The 16,141-nt window shown below is 40.7% G+C and overlaps 1 protein-coding gene across 2 annotated transcripts in view; it reads right to left on the bottom strand.

Annotated features, from left to right (window-relative positions):
• Window positions 1-13,504: 13,504 nt before the first annotated feature.
• CREB3L1 (cAMP responsive element binding protein 3 like 1) overlaps window positions 13,505-16,141 on the bottom strand; it is a 118,863-nt gene continuing 116,226 nt past the window's right edge. For both annotated transcript variants that reach the window (XM_042446638.1, XM_042446637.1), the window contains exon 12: window positions 13,505-15,546. In XM_042446638.1, coding sequence (XP_042302572.1) covers window positions 15,510-15,546 — 37 coding nt within the window. In that variant the 3' untranslated portion in view covers window positions 13,505-15,509. The remainder of the gene's footprint in view (window positions 15,547-16,141) is intronic.

The following is a 16,141-nucleotide window of genomic DNA, read 5'->3' as shown; positions in this document are numbered from 1 at the left end:
GAAGCAAGAGTGAGAAGGCTTGGAGAGTTTGTCGGGGTCTTCAGCCAGTTCTCTGCAACTCTTGCAAAGATACAACAACTGGCCAAAACTGGTCAGCGTGGTGCACAACCAGGTGGTGAGTTCCAGGCCAGGTGAAGAGCCACAACTCCCATCATCCCTGACAACACTGACCATAGAATGGCACTGGAGTAGCTACAAATGGTCTTTCAGTGCAACTTTTAGTTAAAGTTGACCACAGAGTTGCACTGGAGGACCTAGACAGTCCTAGAGAGAACATATTAATGAAATCCATGAATAATCAAACCCGCAAATATCAAAGCCGCAAATATGGAAGGATGACTGTATATAAAAAGAGGGGTTCCACTTTTCAGGCAGCAAAAATACCTTGGATCAGCTGTGACCCTGGGCAGGGACAGGGTCAGCATGTGGCATTTGGCAGCTGCCAGGCCCCAACACTCTGATATAGGCCAACACAGCAATCCTTAGGGGATTCCTGTTCCGTGGGTGTTACAAGAGCTTCCTTTGATTTCAGCTTCCCAAAATGCCCCACAATGACTGTGAAAAACTGAAATGTCTGTTCCAAGCTGGCTAGTGGTACCGCTATCCACCATTGCCAGGCAAGCATGAGGCCTGCTGACATAGAAATGGGAAGGTACTTTGGGATGGACTCCCTTGTAGACTAACCCTGAGAATACTCTAAAGCCAAATGTTACACTTTTACTGCTGAAACCAGGCAAATTTGACAATGTAAACTGTCTAGATAGGTGACCATGGAAGAATGGAATAAAAGCTGCCTGAGTTTCTTGGGTAGATGGGCAGTTGATAAGTATTATAAATAGAACTAAACAACATCAGCCTTGGTCTAGGTTAAGACAGAATTGACAAGATAGATTTCTCTTCTGCCCTGCCTTCAACACCACCATCCAGCTCCAGGCCAAACTGGGAGGCTGCCTGTGCCTTTTTCCATCAAGGCAACAGCTGAGGCGAAAGACCTGGACAGGGGGTGGGACTAAGGCTCTTTTGCCCTGCCTTCAACACCACCATCCAGCTCTAAGCCAAACTTTGCTTTTTATTGTTAGTGTGATTTGCCATGTTATTTGATTCTTATTGTTATTTGCTATGTATTTTTTACATATTGTATTATTATAAGTTGTTATTTTATAATTTTTGCTGCTTTTGATTTTAGATTGTATGCCGTAGGCAGGTTTTATCTGTATCTTGGTTGATGACTATGTAAAGTGCTCTGTAAACTTATGACGCTATATAAATAAACAATAATAATAATAATAGTAATAATAAATTCCCAGTAATACATAATAATGCTCAGGTCAGTATGAAAAAAAAACAACAACAGAAGTTTCTAGGTTCAATAAAACTACTGTTTTGAAACTCTCACAGAACCTTGAAAACAGGTATTTTGTCTAGTGAGTAAGAAATGAGCAAAATTACACTGGGGCCCTTTCAGGCAGCAAGGTTATAGCACTATGATTGTACTTTAACTGTCCTGGTTCCATCGTACGTAATCCTTGGATTTCCAGCATTTGAGGATTGGGATTGGGATGGGGTAGGGAGTGGGGAATATTTAGAATTTTCATCCAGAGGGCTCCAGTGCCTCTGTTCAAATTACAAACTCCAGATTTCCATAGGATGCAGCCATGAAAGTTAAAGTAGGATCTTACTGTTACAACTGTGTAGCCTGAAAGGTTGTCTAAAGGAAGAGAAACCAGTTAGTTCAAAGACGTTACATGTAACTTACACTGCTGCCACACTGCAGAAATAATGCAGTTTGAAATCACTTTAATGTAGTTTGTTGTGGCACCACGGCTCTCTGACAGGGAAGGCTACCTATCTTATAAAACTACTAACCACAGCATTTCATAGCATTGAGTTATGGCAGTTAAAGTGGTGTCAAACTGCTCTGTTTCTGCAATGTGGAAACTATTAACCTGATAACTTGTTACTCTCAAGCTCAGCCATCTACTTATAGCAGTGAGCTGTTCTTTCTGGATCATTTCTCAGGGGCTGAATCCTGCCAGTTCAGTATTCTTCCTGTCACATGTGATAGTCTTCAGTTCAAAGTCAATTTCTCTTTTCTCCTCTCTGGCTCTGATCCTGGCGCATTTAATAAACATGGTTAAGCTGCTTGGCAACAACGGCCACAAAGCACCATTTCAATGGGCATGTAGGCAGCTGAGAAATTTCTCCAATAATATAACTACGCCGCTTTTCAAAAGAGACAGTTTTTTAAAAAAAATAGAGTACTAGTCAAAAAGTATCTGAAAAGGTGTAGTTTGGAGCATCAGCTCCTTCAAGCAGTTTGGAAGCTATTTAACAATGCTATCACAATGATTCAGATTTATGTACTTTAAACAGACTGGCATTCTGTTCAGTAGTTATACAAGATGGGACTTATGATCTAGGAAGTAGCATTTGCAGCACACTCCTGGTCATGGGATGCATTGAGTCAAGCAGTTGTGTTTGGACCCTGAGGGGGGTTGTTCTCCAGCTGCATCTTCTCCATGTACCCCATGGCTGGGAGAGCACTGCACACATCATTTCTCTGAGCCCAAATCTGCAGCATCTTGGAAACCCTTCAGTTGGGGTGCTACTAGGCTAAAAAGAGGTTTTCAGGGAAATGGCATTGTCAGATGAAGCTACTGTACAATGACAGAGCTTCATTTACATTTATTTACATCTGACAATACGGAATCTCAGCCATCGAGAAGATCCTGCTTTGTGGAAAAATGAAACTATTACTTGCAAACAGAAGGAGCTTGTAAAAGTTCACTTCTTGGAAGTTCATAGTGGCTGAGAAGTTTGAGGAGTTAAAGAACAAAAAAGCAACTTCTCCAAGTACTGGAAATGAAGGTGGAGGAATGTAGTCAACTCTTTTGTAACTAAAGAAGACAAATAGTGGAACCATTGACAGGAGTTAGAGAATAGCTTGTCACAATCTTATTGTGCTAGCAACACTGTGCAAGCGTAGGTGTGTGTGGGATAGGTGTTCAAAACCTTTAACTGTGGGTTTCACTGTCAATTACCCAGAGTTAAAGGCAGTCAGAGTGTTTACATGAGGAATTCTAAAACAAACTCACACTGAGCTGAAGCCCTGGATGAAAGCAACCGAACTAAGCCCACTTCAGATGTCAAGGAACTTCTTGACAGTCAGAGTGAACCTACTGCATAGATAGGTGGTGGGGTCTCCTTCTCTGGATGTCTTTAAAAAGAGGCTGAACAGCTACCTGCTGGGGAGGTTTTGCTGAAGATCCTGCATTGAGTAGGCAGTTGGACCATGAGGCCCCTTTCAACTCTATGCTTCTGTGATTCTGAGCCTTATCACATGACAAAACTGAGCTGACATGTAGTGAGAGAAAAGGTTTTTCCCTACTTTTTTGCATAATGTTGTAGTACTTCCATTCTCCTTTCAGAGGGAGACAGTCATAACGTAAGAGCATGCCTTTTGCCAAACAGATTTTTCTAGTGTGGCAAAAGACATGCTTTTATGACCATCTCCCTGAGGAAGAGAATGGACATGCTTCAGTGGCATGCAGAGAGGTAAGGAGAAAGCCACTTCTCTCTTGCTTTGTGTCAGCTTACTTTTGTCATGCAGTTAGGCTGTTTATGATTCTATAATTCCTCACAATCTACACTATCACCTGAGAGGGAATAAATAATCACCATCATGGTCATCATAACCAGGTTTCTGTTGCTATCCATTTCTTTTACTGTTGCCTTCCAGTACCTTCACAGTATCTTGTCCTGGTTGCATAGCAAATGATATGGAGTTCTGCAGCTCCCTTTTCATCTGATGTCCATGAACTCTGATATCTGACATGCTCCTCGTTGATCCAGGCGACAACTCGTCCAGTATTGGATTTGTTTTTGGTTTCTGTAGCACATTTAACAAAAAACATTGAACAGAAATAATGACCATGGAAGATATCCATAAATTCAACCCAGACAACGAGGAAATAGAAATAGTAAAATAGTTCCTGTCTCTTGGATCAAACATTGATCAGAATGGGGACTGCAGACAAGAAATCACAAGAAGACTAAGGAGGGCAGCTTTGAAAGACTAAGGAGGGCAGCTTTGAAAGACTAAGGAGGGCAGCTTTTAAAGAATTAGAAAAGGTCCTCAAGAGCAAAGACATACAACTAAGCACAAAAGTCAAAATCATACAAGCAATTGTATTCCCCATTGCCATGTTATGGATGCAAGAGTTGGACAATTAAAAAAATGGATAAAAAGAAAATAAATTCATCCAAGATGTGGTGCTGGAGAAGGGTGCTGAGGATGTCATGGACAACCAAAAAGACAAACAAATGGGTCATAGAACAGATTAGGCCTGAGAGCTCCTTGGAAGCTAAAATGACTAAATTGAGACTGGCATACTTTGGCCATGTCAAGACATGGCTCATTAGAAAAGACTGTAAAGGTAGGAAAAGTGGAAAGAAAGAGAAAGAGAGGAAGACCACACGCTAGATGGATGAACTCCATCAGGGAGGCCATGAGCATGAATCTGCAAGAACTGAGGACAGCGGTGAAGGACAAGGGAGTACTTGAGATTCTCATCCACAGAGTTGAGATCAACTCAAGGATAGTTAAACAACAAAGCACATTTAACAGGGTTTTGGCACTTTTCATCTGACCTCTCAGCAAAAGCCTGTCTGACGTGGGAGACCCCTACCAGTAGCACTGCTGTCATCAGCACAGGCTCCTGTCTCATGGAAACATGCAATCCCACCATCACAGAAAGGTAGTCCCAATGGGTGTGCATTTACTTTACTTTTTCAGAAAATAAGCCTGGAAAGAGTGTCTAAAATATTGATGTACAAGTCTTATGGAACTTTAAGAGTCAAACTGACAAACTATTAGAATATACTATGCAAGACATAACTAAGGCTGAGAAAAAGAAAGCCTGGATTATATATGTGGCAATCCTGGGAGACAGAAAAATTGAAGACAGAGAAAAGATGATGAAATATCAAGATCTACAAAATGAGATTCAGCACCTCTGGGAATAGTGGTGGTGACAGGTGCACTCTGGGAACAATTCCAAACAGACTGAAAAACCTCAGAATGAAATCACCATAAACTCACAACAGCACAGTTACAAAAAGTGCCACTTCTTGGAACATGCCATATTGTCCAGTGATACCTCTCTGATTGCTAGATTCTTGGACAGAATCCAAATGACTGATGGTCCAAAACACCAGTCAGTAACATCTGGTAGACTGTGAAAGTGAGATAATAGTTATTATTATTGATGTTGTTGTTGTTAATAACATATAGCTTGCTTTTTATCCCCAAGACTTAAATCAGGAAGTTGAGCTGCATCCATTAGCCCCTCCCCTGATGTTTCCCCAGTAAGCAGCAAATTGCCACCAATATTGGAAGTAATATAAGCATCATGACCAGCAGCCACTGATGCCTAATTCAATTTGAAAGCCATTCAAGATAGTAGCCACCAGTGCATCTTGTTTAGCAAATCCCCCAGTGAAACTGTTTAGCAGATTTCCCAGTGTGCAAAGAAATATTTCCTTCGGTCTGGAATCTGCCATCAGGGAGTCAGGGGATGATTTCAAGTTATAGTGCTGTGAGCAAGGAGGGAAAAAAAAGAATTCTCCCTATCCATTTTCTCCACATCATTCATAAAACTGTAAACGCTTATATCATGCCCCCCTTTTTTATCCCTTTTCTAAGCTAAACAGCTCAAAATGTAACTTTTCTTCATAGGGATGTTGCTTCTTGATCTGTACCTTGACCATTATGGTTGCCCTTTTCTACACAGTTGCCAAAAGTCTTTTTGAGGTGCAAAAAAAAAAAAAAAAAAAAAAAAAAAAAGAGTGGGGGAAGGGAGAAGGAATCTAGCAGTGCCTCTAAGACTGACTTATTTTAGCATGAGCTTTTGTGGATTTGCATCCTCTTCCTCAGATGCACTGATGGAGCAATAATATCAGTACTGAAGACACAGGTATAATAGCATGATTGTTGGGGTGGGTTGCGTGTTTAATAGGGTACATGAAGATGTAAACTGTGACCTTGTTTGTAAGTCTTTTAACAGTTGTATAATATGATACAGAGCTGAATCCAGATGGTCTGCTGGCACTGAGGTGTCAAAGCAATAAATGTGTGTTTGTGTGTGTAGGTGCCTTCAAGTTCCCTATCAAGCCCATGAATTTCAGAAGGTTTTTTGCCAGTTCCTTCCTCTGAAATATAGCCTGCAGCATCTGATATTCATCCTATCCAAGTATCAGATGGGATCTGGTACCTTTAGAACGTTTACCCAACAGTTAATCCATTTGAATTAAGAAACCTCTTTGGGAAGAATTATTTTGTTATGTGTGCAGTTGTGATGACGACTGGTATTTTAATATATGCAGCACACTGAGAAATCATTATTATTGTCCATGGGCTAATGGGCTAGAATTTGTGAATATATCCCAATTAAGCTATTTTTCTTCCCAGTTGTCCCTTTAATTTTTTTGTTCCAGAATTGCTACTTAAGAACAGTGATTACTTGAAATATGGGAAGATTAAAATGTTCTTTCACTAGTTTAGGGTATTGCCATTTCTAATTAAGAATTTGTGTTTATTTATCTCCTGTATAAAGAGATATACTGTCCTGCATATCCAGTATAACTGACAGAGGTTGAGCATGTATCATACTAAAGGATGAGTATGTAAATGTACCTCTGATGTTGTGTGTGTTATGATCTGTAATGCTGATGTCAGGGTAAATTTGGAGACAGAGTTGGCATCTAATTTGTAGCAGGGCCTTGTCCCTGTATTCCCATTCATTTTATGTATCCTGTTGCAGACAAGTATCTAGTTAAGGTTGGGAGGCTTTCTGTAAGCCAGTAAAGGCAAGCCACCCAGGGCAGTATTACTGTCTGGAACTGACTGTTGTTTGCTGATGATTTATAAAGTGATTCTAGCTGAAAGGTGTAGGTGACAACTAATGGTGTTCTGGGTTTTTTTTACCAGTCTTGCCCTGTAATTTATTTGCATTGTTAAATCTCATTGAATTGGTATTGTAGTTGGAGGAATGCCTGCTGCAGTCCATGAGTTTTGAGTACCTGTTTTGTAGGTAGATGTAATTGTATTGGAGGGCGTGACATATAGCTATGGCACTGTGATCTGGGTGCAAGCTGGAGGTATGTTAAATATGTGTAGGGCTCAATGGGCTTTCAATATAGCATGGTGATTAGATGCCCAGTCTATAATTGTACATTGGTGCCAAGCCAGTGAACTTGTGTGCATTCTTCCAGGCTCAGTTTGATGGTGGGGTGGAAGCTATTGAATTTCTTGTAGAACTTCTTAAATTAGTCTTTTCTCTAAGTTCAAATAAAGAAAATGTTATCAGTGTATCTCATTGTAGTGGGTTGGTTTCTGAATGAAAGAGCTGCAGAAACATTCGTGGGATACAGACCGCCCCTTTGGGACAGCCTGCACCCGCCCCTTTCCCTGACTGATTGGGGCCTCAGCTGCCACAGCAGCAGCCCTGAGGCCCTTATCCGCTGCTTTTCCAGGCTGCGGGGAAGCGGCAAAAGGCCACTTCACTGCAGCCTGGAAAGGGGTGTCCTTGGGGCTTCAAGCCCCAAGGACACCCCAACAGCAGCGGGGAAAGGGAGAAAGGGGCTGCTTGGCCCCTTTCTCTTTGTGTCACTAGCGCGCCCATTTAAAGGCTGCACCAGCAATATGCGTGGCCAAAGGAGCTCCAAAATGGAGCTCCTTCTGGTGCCGCTGAAAGGGTGCCAAGACGTCACATCCGTGCCACCCCATTTGGAGGCAGCACAGCTGTGACATCGTAATGGTGGCACCCATGTAGAAAGGGCGCCGCCATTACAACACCACAGCAATGTACTAGGGTTGCGGGGCGTCTGGAAAGGACGCGCTGAGGCAACCCTAGTACATGTGCAGGCCGGCGTTTTGCGCTGGCTGTACAGCACCATTGTTCCAGGTCAGCCATGAAGATGTCTACATGCTGTGGTGCCATGTGAGTGTCCAAAGCAGTACCAGTAATTGGAAGATATGCACTATTCCCAAATGCAAAGTCATTATAAGTGAGTCCAAACTGACAGAGTTTGGTAGCTAAGTGTGCTAGTGCTAGTGATGAACCCATGTGGTATAATTGTTTAAGGGTTGGACTATGACTCTGGAGGCCAAGATTCGATTCCCTACTCAGCCGTGGAAACCCACTGGGTGTCCTTGGATGAGTCACATGCTCTCAGCCTTAGAAGAAGGCAATAGTAAACCTCCTCTGCACAAATCTTGCCAAGAAAACTCCATGATAGGGTCATAATAATAATAATAATAATAATAATAATAATAATAATAATAATAATAGATTTATTTCTAGCCCGCCCAATCACGAAGAATCCAGGCGGGTTACAACAATAAAATACAACAAATTACAATAGAGTTAAAAAATCAAACCCTAGACCTACCACCACCCCCCATTCCCAGTACTAAAACAGAATTAAACAGTAATAATATTAAAACATTAAAAACATTAAAAACATTGAACAATCAAAAAATAGGCAGAAACATTGGCGGGGGGAAATAGACAGATGAGGGGACAAATATCTTTATATCTGGGGAGGGTTAAGTTGGAAAGGCCTGCCGGAAGAGATCCGTCTTGAGTGCTTTCTCAAAGTCACCGAGTGGAAATGGACGGATCTCCTCCGGCCGGTCGTTCCATAGTTTAGGAGCAGTAGTAGAAAAGGCCCTCTGGGAGACAGATGTTAGCCTAATTTTTGGCTGTAGTAGATTTCTTCCAGAGGACCTTAGTGTGCGGGACGGACAATAGGGAAGAAGGCTTCCTTCAAGTACTCTGGGCCCAAGCCATGTAGGGCTTTAAAGGTAATCACCAACACCTTGTACTTTGCCCGGAAACTAATAGGCAGCCAGAAAGGACTTGAAGGCACACAGCAACAACAGTAACAAGTCCTGTGTGGCTTGAATATTGTACCCCATTAAAGCATCTGATAATGTAGATTGAAATCTACCAAAGTTTATGCTTAAATAAATCAATTAGTTTTAAAAGTGCTGCTAGTTGCTCCCCGCCCCCACTTTCCTTTTTATTCTGAAACAGATCAGCCTGTCTGCTTACCTATGGAAAATGTGGGGAGGGAAAATGCCCACCACATTCAACGAGGGGATTCCATGAGATCCATACCATCGGGAAACATGGTGCTTGGAACGCAAACAGGAGGGTGGCCGGGTGACACCCCCTGGCCAGCCCCTCTTTCAATTGACCATCCTCTCCAAAATGAATTGGGTCAGACCCCAGCTATTGTTCCCACTACTATAACGCAAATCAGAGTCATTTTCTTGAAAAAGAAGTGCCAGAAAAGTAGTGTCAGGAAAAACTGGTTTTTGCAGTTTTGATCTGGTTTATCACACAAGGATTCAATCTATTTCAAGTGGGAATGACAGCCATATAGTCCAAATTCAGAACTGCTTTAAATAGTAGCAGGAATGAGGCCTTTGAAAAATTTTGTCATGTTGTGCACAGAACTGTACATAGCATCCCAAGTGTGATTGTACCACATAGATGTATAAAGGTATAGTAATAATGATAGTGTTGTTTTTTAATTGCTTTTCTAATGATCTCTTGTTTCTGCGTCTCTCTGTCTGAGTGTGTATAACAACATTACCTTTCTTTGTAATAAGGATCTATCTTTGAGCAAACCACTTCCCAAGAGGACTACACCAAATTCAGTTGCAGTGGTACAAGGGGACTGTGAACATTGCTGTAATCTGCCTTGGGTCCTTGCTCTCATGACAAAAATATTCTCAAGTAACTAGAACAATTACTTTAAATAGAAACCATCATTCTACTTTCACATCATGTCTGTGCAGCACAGAAATAATCACCAATTCGTTTTTCCTTTGACAAAGACATCATTGCTCAGTACAGATTGCCAGCCCACGGGTTTCTTGCAAGGTATGTGAGGGAAGAATGACGCATCCACATGGAGGCCATTTCTGCCAAGGGGTAAATGGTACAGAGCTCAGAGGGGAAATGTAGGCCTTGCCATACCAGAGCACAGTGGGGCTCTCACACCTCCACTCCATTTGTTAACAGTATCTGGATGATGTCCTCCCAAATTTGTACCTGTTGTGATAGCATTCTTGCCAATTAGATAGACATTTGATAAAGAAGCTGATGAAGCCCAGTGTGGAATTATGGAACACCTTTTGGAGACTCTGGAAAACTTACTGCTGTGTAAGGGAATCCTGAGTGGTGGGGTCCAAAAATGAAACTTTTCCAAGTTCCGTCAATTTAGTTTTATTCTCCCAGAGAAAAGATTACCTGTACCCTTTTCGGCCTGTAATAAATTGACTTGATTCAAAGAATAATCCCTATCAGCTCAGAACATTTTGCATTAACTGGGCATGCATCTGCAAAAAACACCTCCATGCAAGCCAACAGCTACACTGAATATAAATTTGCCACATTTTAGGACTGAAGAAAGAAAGGGGGAAAAAAAGGATCCCTGCTTGATCAGACTTGTGTAGTCCAACATCCTGTTTTATTTTCAACAGCTGGCCAGCTGCATCCTATAAGCCTGAAGGCAAGAGCTTTTCTTTGCTGTTTTGTCTGTGGCATCTGTTAGTTGGAGATGTATTGCCTCTGTAAATAAAAGTTTAATTTAGTGATCCTGATTAATAGTAATTAATAGATTGTGGGGTCTCAGGCTTTCATGGCCGCCATCCATAGTTTTTTGTGGGATTTTCAGGCTATGTGGCCATATTCTAGAAGAGTTTCTTCCTGATGTTTCACCAGCATCTGTGGCTGGCATCTTCAGAGAAAGATGCCAGCCACAGATGCTGGCGAAATGTCAGGAAGAAACTCTTCTAGAACACAGCCACATAGCCCAAAAACCCCACAAAAAACAATTAATAGATTGATCTTATATTACAAGTTTCTACACACCCATTCCACATTTCTGGTAGCTACAATCAGGAAAGCTGAGACCACAGTTTGGAAATGTTCTTGTTTTGAACTCCCTCAGTGGTGATCCTGGCTGAGGGATTCTGGGAGTTGTCATCCAAAAAATGTAAAAAAATTTCCAGGATCTGGTTGATGGCATGACGACAGCCATGGCATAGGCATTATTAGCCATTCTAAAGGTTACAGTTGGCAGTAGAACAATTACTGTATTTATTATATTTGAAATCCACTATATTTGCAAGGAACTTAGAAAAACATGCATAGAATTTTAATTTTATCTTCAAAGTAAGTCAGCAACATTAGTTTAATATCAGCATCAATTAGTGTCCAAAAATTACCCAATGAATATCATTGTACCTAATACTCAGTAAGTGATTTCATCAATCTAGAACATTCAGCTTAACATTTTGCTTCCACAATATTTCTGAAATTAATCAAAGTTGCACATCAAGACAACAGATGCAGATAACAGGAGGTTCTGATGGATCTAGAGTGTCCTATGTCAGACAGGCTGAGATCCATGATATCAAAGAAAGAACCTTTTTGTGTTGCTAATGGAATTTAAATTTAATTTCCTGGTCTTTAAAATGCTTTGTCTTTAAGCAGTGGTGTCATTAGGAGGTGCAGGGGCTGTGGGATGCACCAGGTGACACTCTAAGGGGGGATGACACCACTGCTCCTCAAACACCTGCATTTTGGTAGAAACTGGTTGTGGATTTCACCTGTATCTCTTTAAAATGCTGTAAGAGATGGTGTGAGTGGGGAGAGGCTCAGTGGGAGGAGAAAGGAGAGGCCCCAGATTCTTAAAAATATTTTTCCTTTAAAAATATCCAATTTCACCAAATTTTCACTTCAACCACATGAAACTATGTATATGTAAACACATTTATTCTCTGTGTATGATGTAATTTAAAAGTATAATTTCAATTTTGGAAGTTGTTTATGTCACAACTATTACCATTACATTCAGTGATATATGGGAATTATGATTTATGAATGACATTAGTACAAAAGCATTACTAAGGATTCTGTATGGTGTGGTAAGGGAGGAGGTCAATGGGCGGGTGACACCCTGAGTTACTGCACCAATTGACACCAACCCTAGTGATGCCACTGTCTCCCAGTACCACATGACTAGAACAATGAGTAGCCTGCCTACATAGATATACCTCCATTACCATTTTAACTCAGAACACCACCAACTGATGGCATCTTGACAAAATGCAGGTCTAACATCATCAATTTTTTTCTCCTATGTGATTTTTAACACCTTTCCTGATGAAGAAGCCAGTGAAGCTTCAAAAGTTCGTGACATGTATTTTGTGCAAGTATGTTTTTAAAACTCTTGCACAGAGGGCCTGCCATTCTTTACACAGAATAGGGGGGGGGGAAGCTTATTTTGTCCTCATTGCAAATGGGAGATAAGCCCTTTTCCCAGCCCAGCTGCAGAAAGAAGGAGGCTCTCTTAGCATAGTGACAGAAAAAAGGGGTTGCCCACAATAACCCATTTTTCAATTCTGGTGCTAATGTTGGAGAAAGGTATAGTGTCCCAGCCAGGGGGCTGGTCCTGTGAAAGTTGGGGGTCAGATGATGAACCTCTATGGTCCTTATCAGGTCTGTAGTTAGGAAGTTCCCAAGTCTCAAAAAAGAATTGAGGAGCTGTAATCTGTACGAGGTAAAATTTGTTGAAAGGCAGCCCATCCTACTAGGATGTTAACATGTAAAAACCTGCATCCTGTAATTTTCTGCAAGTAAACCCACTGACATGCATCTTCAACTCTCTTGTCATTAAAATTTTTTCTTTTGATGCTAGGAACCCTGCTGATGCAGGAGATAAAATTGGAGTCAGCCATTTCAAAACTGAATACCCATTCCATGTATCATAATTTTATTTAATTGAGCTGGAAATGCAGGAAACAAAAATTTAAAGGCTCAACTATAATGCTACTTGTATAAGGAATCTATGGATTTACTTGAGGTGTAACAATTTTGATCACATTTTATGGTGGGAAATGCTATGGCAATTTCCCAAGACTATGATATTTTTAGATAAGTGGGTGGGTGTAATGTTGGAAGAGTATTTGAATATTTTGAAGTAGGATCAGCAAGTCCTTACTTGTAGCTAGGTATTTTCAGTTTAACATTCCTAAGACTGTCTGGGAATTTTATCTTTATAGCAGGGCTTTTCAGAGTTCACACAATTGTTAGCACCGTTATATGTTAGCTCTTGCACACCCTTAATTCCTTGAATTTTATTTTATTGTATTAAATATAATTAATGTACCATTAAGATATAAGGCTTCTGCTTCAGGGCTGACACTAGTGCAATGACAGACTTGTGAGAGAACCTACTGCTATAACAACACAAATAAAGCTGGTAGAGAAGCACTCTTTTTTTTTTTTTGCTTGAAGGTCTCTCTCTGTTCACGATAGGAGAGAGCAGTTATTCAGTGGATGATGGCAGGCCTGCATTTAACCAAACATTTGCTAAATTAATAGCTCATCAATATAAATATAATGAAAAATCCAAACAACAGAGATGATGCTGCATCTTTTTTTTAATTTTGCTGCTTGAAAGCGATTGCAGAGCTAGTAACAGGAGGAAAACAGTGATATATTAAAAACAGAACAAAGCAAACACCGGCTGGTAGACTAAGAGGAAACAGGAGCCTGCAAAGAGAGGAAGTTCACAGAGGCCAAGCCCGCAATAACTCTTAATAAAATACAATACAGAAAATTGGATCTGAGAGTCTCCAAAATACAATATCTTAAGGGATTGGCAATAATACAAAATAAGGTTCATTATGTACAAACAATTTCTGCTTTTGGTCTCTGTACAATGGTATGACTTGGAGGCACGCATGGACTATGTCCAGTAAAATTTCTGAATAGACAAAAAGATTGTGCACTAACTGACCAGTGGTTCTTTGTGCTAGCTTTGGGCTGGGAAAAGTGGAGTGTAGGGAGCTGCAGTGATGTATGTTGGCCCTGGTAAACTTGATTGAAGAATGGCTCTGAAGGGTCACTCAACTCCTATAAGAACTTAAAAGATTATGTGAATGTATTGGACAAGCTGACTGGGGAATTGTAGTAGTCACAGTACCAAAGAACAACTTTCCAAGCTCTGATCTCTGCATATCTAAAAATGGAAATTTAGCTGAAGGCTGCTGATCTTTACATCTGTCCCAAATGGCACCAGGAAAAGAATACAAGAATGGAGTTGTCCAGGAAACATGTGTACATCTCTACAATCTCTACCAAAATGTCTGCATAAGAAACATTTGTGGATGTGGTTAGGGCTGACCTGTCTCCATAAGGTGATATGGAGACCTATCCACTTGTAATTTGATATTATAAGAAGGGCACTACAAGAGCAAAGGAGAACTTAATTCAATCTGAATATCTGAACAAAACAGAATCAAAAGGCTCCTTGGAAGAAGGGTAAAGGAACTGAAAAGGTGATGTACTATAGTGATTCCTAATCCCATATGTGAGCTCCTCCATGACATTTATGTAAAAGCTTCAGGCACTGAACTGTGCATGATGTGTCCATCTTAGAAAAGATATGCATTTTTTCCACATTGCTACATTCTTCTGAAAAACAAATGGAACTCAAATCATAACCTAAAAAGAAAAGACTCAGGATTTGGGCAAGAGGATGTGACACACTACTTTTGTAGCATATTACACACTCTTAGAAGCAAATACAAATGAGATTGCTTTTCATTAAAGTGTGAAGCCACAGTGATAATACATGGACTGATGTTATGAAATTTGATTTGTGAACTTTGTTTGATGGGGCAAGTGAAAACTTCCTTTGCAGACTACAGTATTCTGAATCTTATCTAGACATTTAATCATGATATTTTTTTTATCTTTCTGCCTTCATTTTCTTACAGCTTCTTGTTTTTGAATGTAACTTTGTCATACAAAAACTGAGACAATACAGAATAGTATCTGACAAGGTAGAAATGACTATTCCCCCTTGACACTGAGATAGATGTGGCTGTAGAAAGTTTACACAGTACATCATAGGAATTGTATGGTTAGAAATGGCGCACTTCTGATGATGCTTTACAGAAAGAGGAAGGGATATGGCCATATTGATCAAGAGCTGGGGAGAAAACCAGAAGCCTGAGGCTATGTCTATGTTGCCAGGTACTATCCATTTGCATAATTGTGAATTTCAGCAGAAAGAACAGCTTTGGCACTGGGGAACAAAGGAGAGAGTAGACAAGAGCCTGAACTCGAGGCCAATTTGAAGATGTCTAAATGGAGCATCCTCTCCCACTTACAGTGCAATTCTATGCATGTTCACACAGAAGTAAATCCCATTTGTCTAATTTTTTAAAAAGAATGTTTATGATTACAGCCCCAATCCCCCTACAGTGTAATCCCTCCTGTGCAGGTGGACTCAAGAGAAAGTCCTTCTGAGTTCAATGAGACTTCCTCCCAGGTAAGTGTGCAGAGGATTGCTGCCTTTAATCATGCAGCTGGGAAAGGATCCTGCAATCAGACAGAAGAGGCCCTGAGGGCTGGCAGCTGCTACAAATATTCAGCTGCATCACTGGAGTTCCTCTCTCTGTAGAAAAATAAAATAAAAAAACACAAACGTACAAGTCAATCATTTTGTTTCATGCAATCTTCTCCCCACATCAAATTCAAATCTCTGATGGCTGCTCTTCCCACTATTTTTGGTTTGTTGTTCCAGGATGGTTGCTCAAATTTCTTTGAGGGTCCTTTTACTCCAAACTACAGGGGAAAATGGTTTTTGCTGTCGCAGTTTCCACCAAGAATTGGGAGAGCTAGGGTGTCTTATAGTTTGGCCTGCAGCTCAGTGATAGAGCATGTGTTTTGGATGCAAAAGTCCCAAGTTCAGCCTCTTGCATTTTTAGTCAAAAGGGACATAAAGAGATGATGAGAGAAAAGTCTTCTGTTTGAGATGGTGGAGAATTGCTGCTTTAGCAGACAAGACTGTAGTAGAGGGACAAATAATATAACCTAGTATAAGACAAATTCTTAGCAATCCTCAGCAAAGAAGTTGCATGATCCTCTCAAAAGTATAATTGCCCAAGCTCAGTGGGAGAGTGCGGTCAATCCAAGCTGTTTAGGTCACAGTGCCTACATATTCCCTCTATCAGATAAATCAACATATTCTTAACAATAAGAGGGCACAT

This window comes from Sceloporus undulatus, chromosome 1 (assembly GCF_019175285.1).
Source record: "Sceloporus undulatus isolate JIND9_A2432 ecotype Alabama chromosome 1, SceUnd_v1.1, whole genome shotgun sequence".
NCBI lineage: Eukaryota > Metazoa > Chordata > Lepidosauria > Squamata > Phrynosomatidae > Sceloporus > Sceloporus undulatus.
Note: the sequence above shows the minus strand (reverse complement) of the source record. Positions and strands in the feature narration are given on the sequence as shown.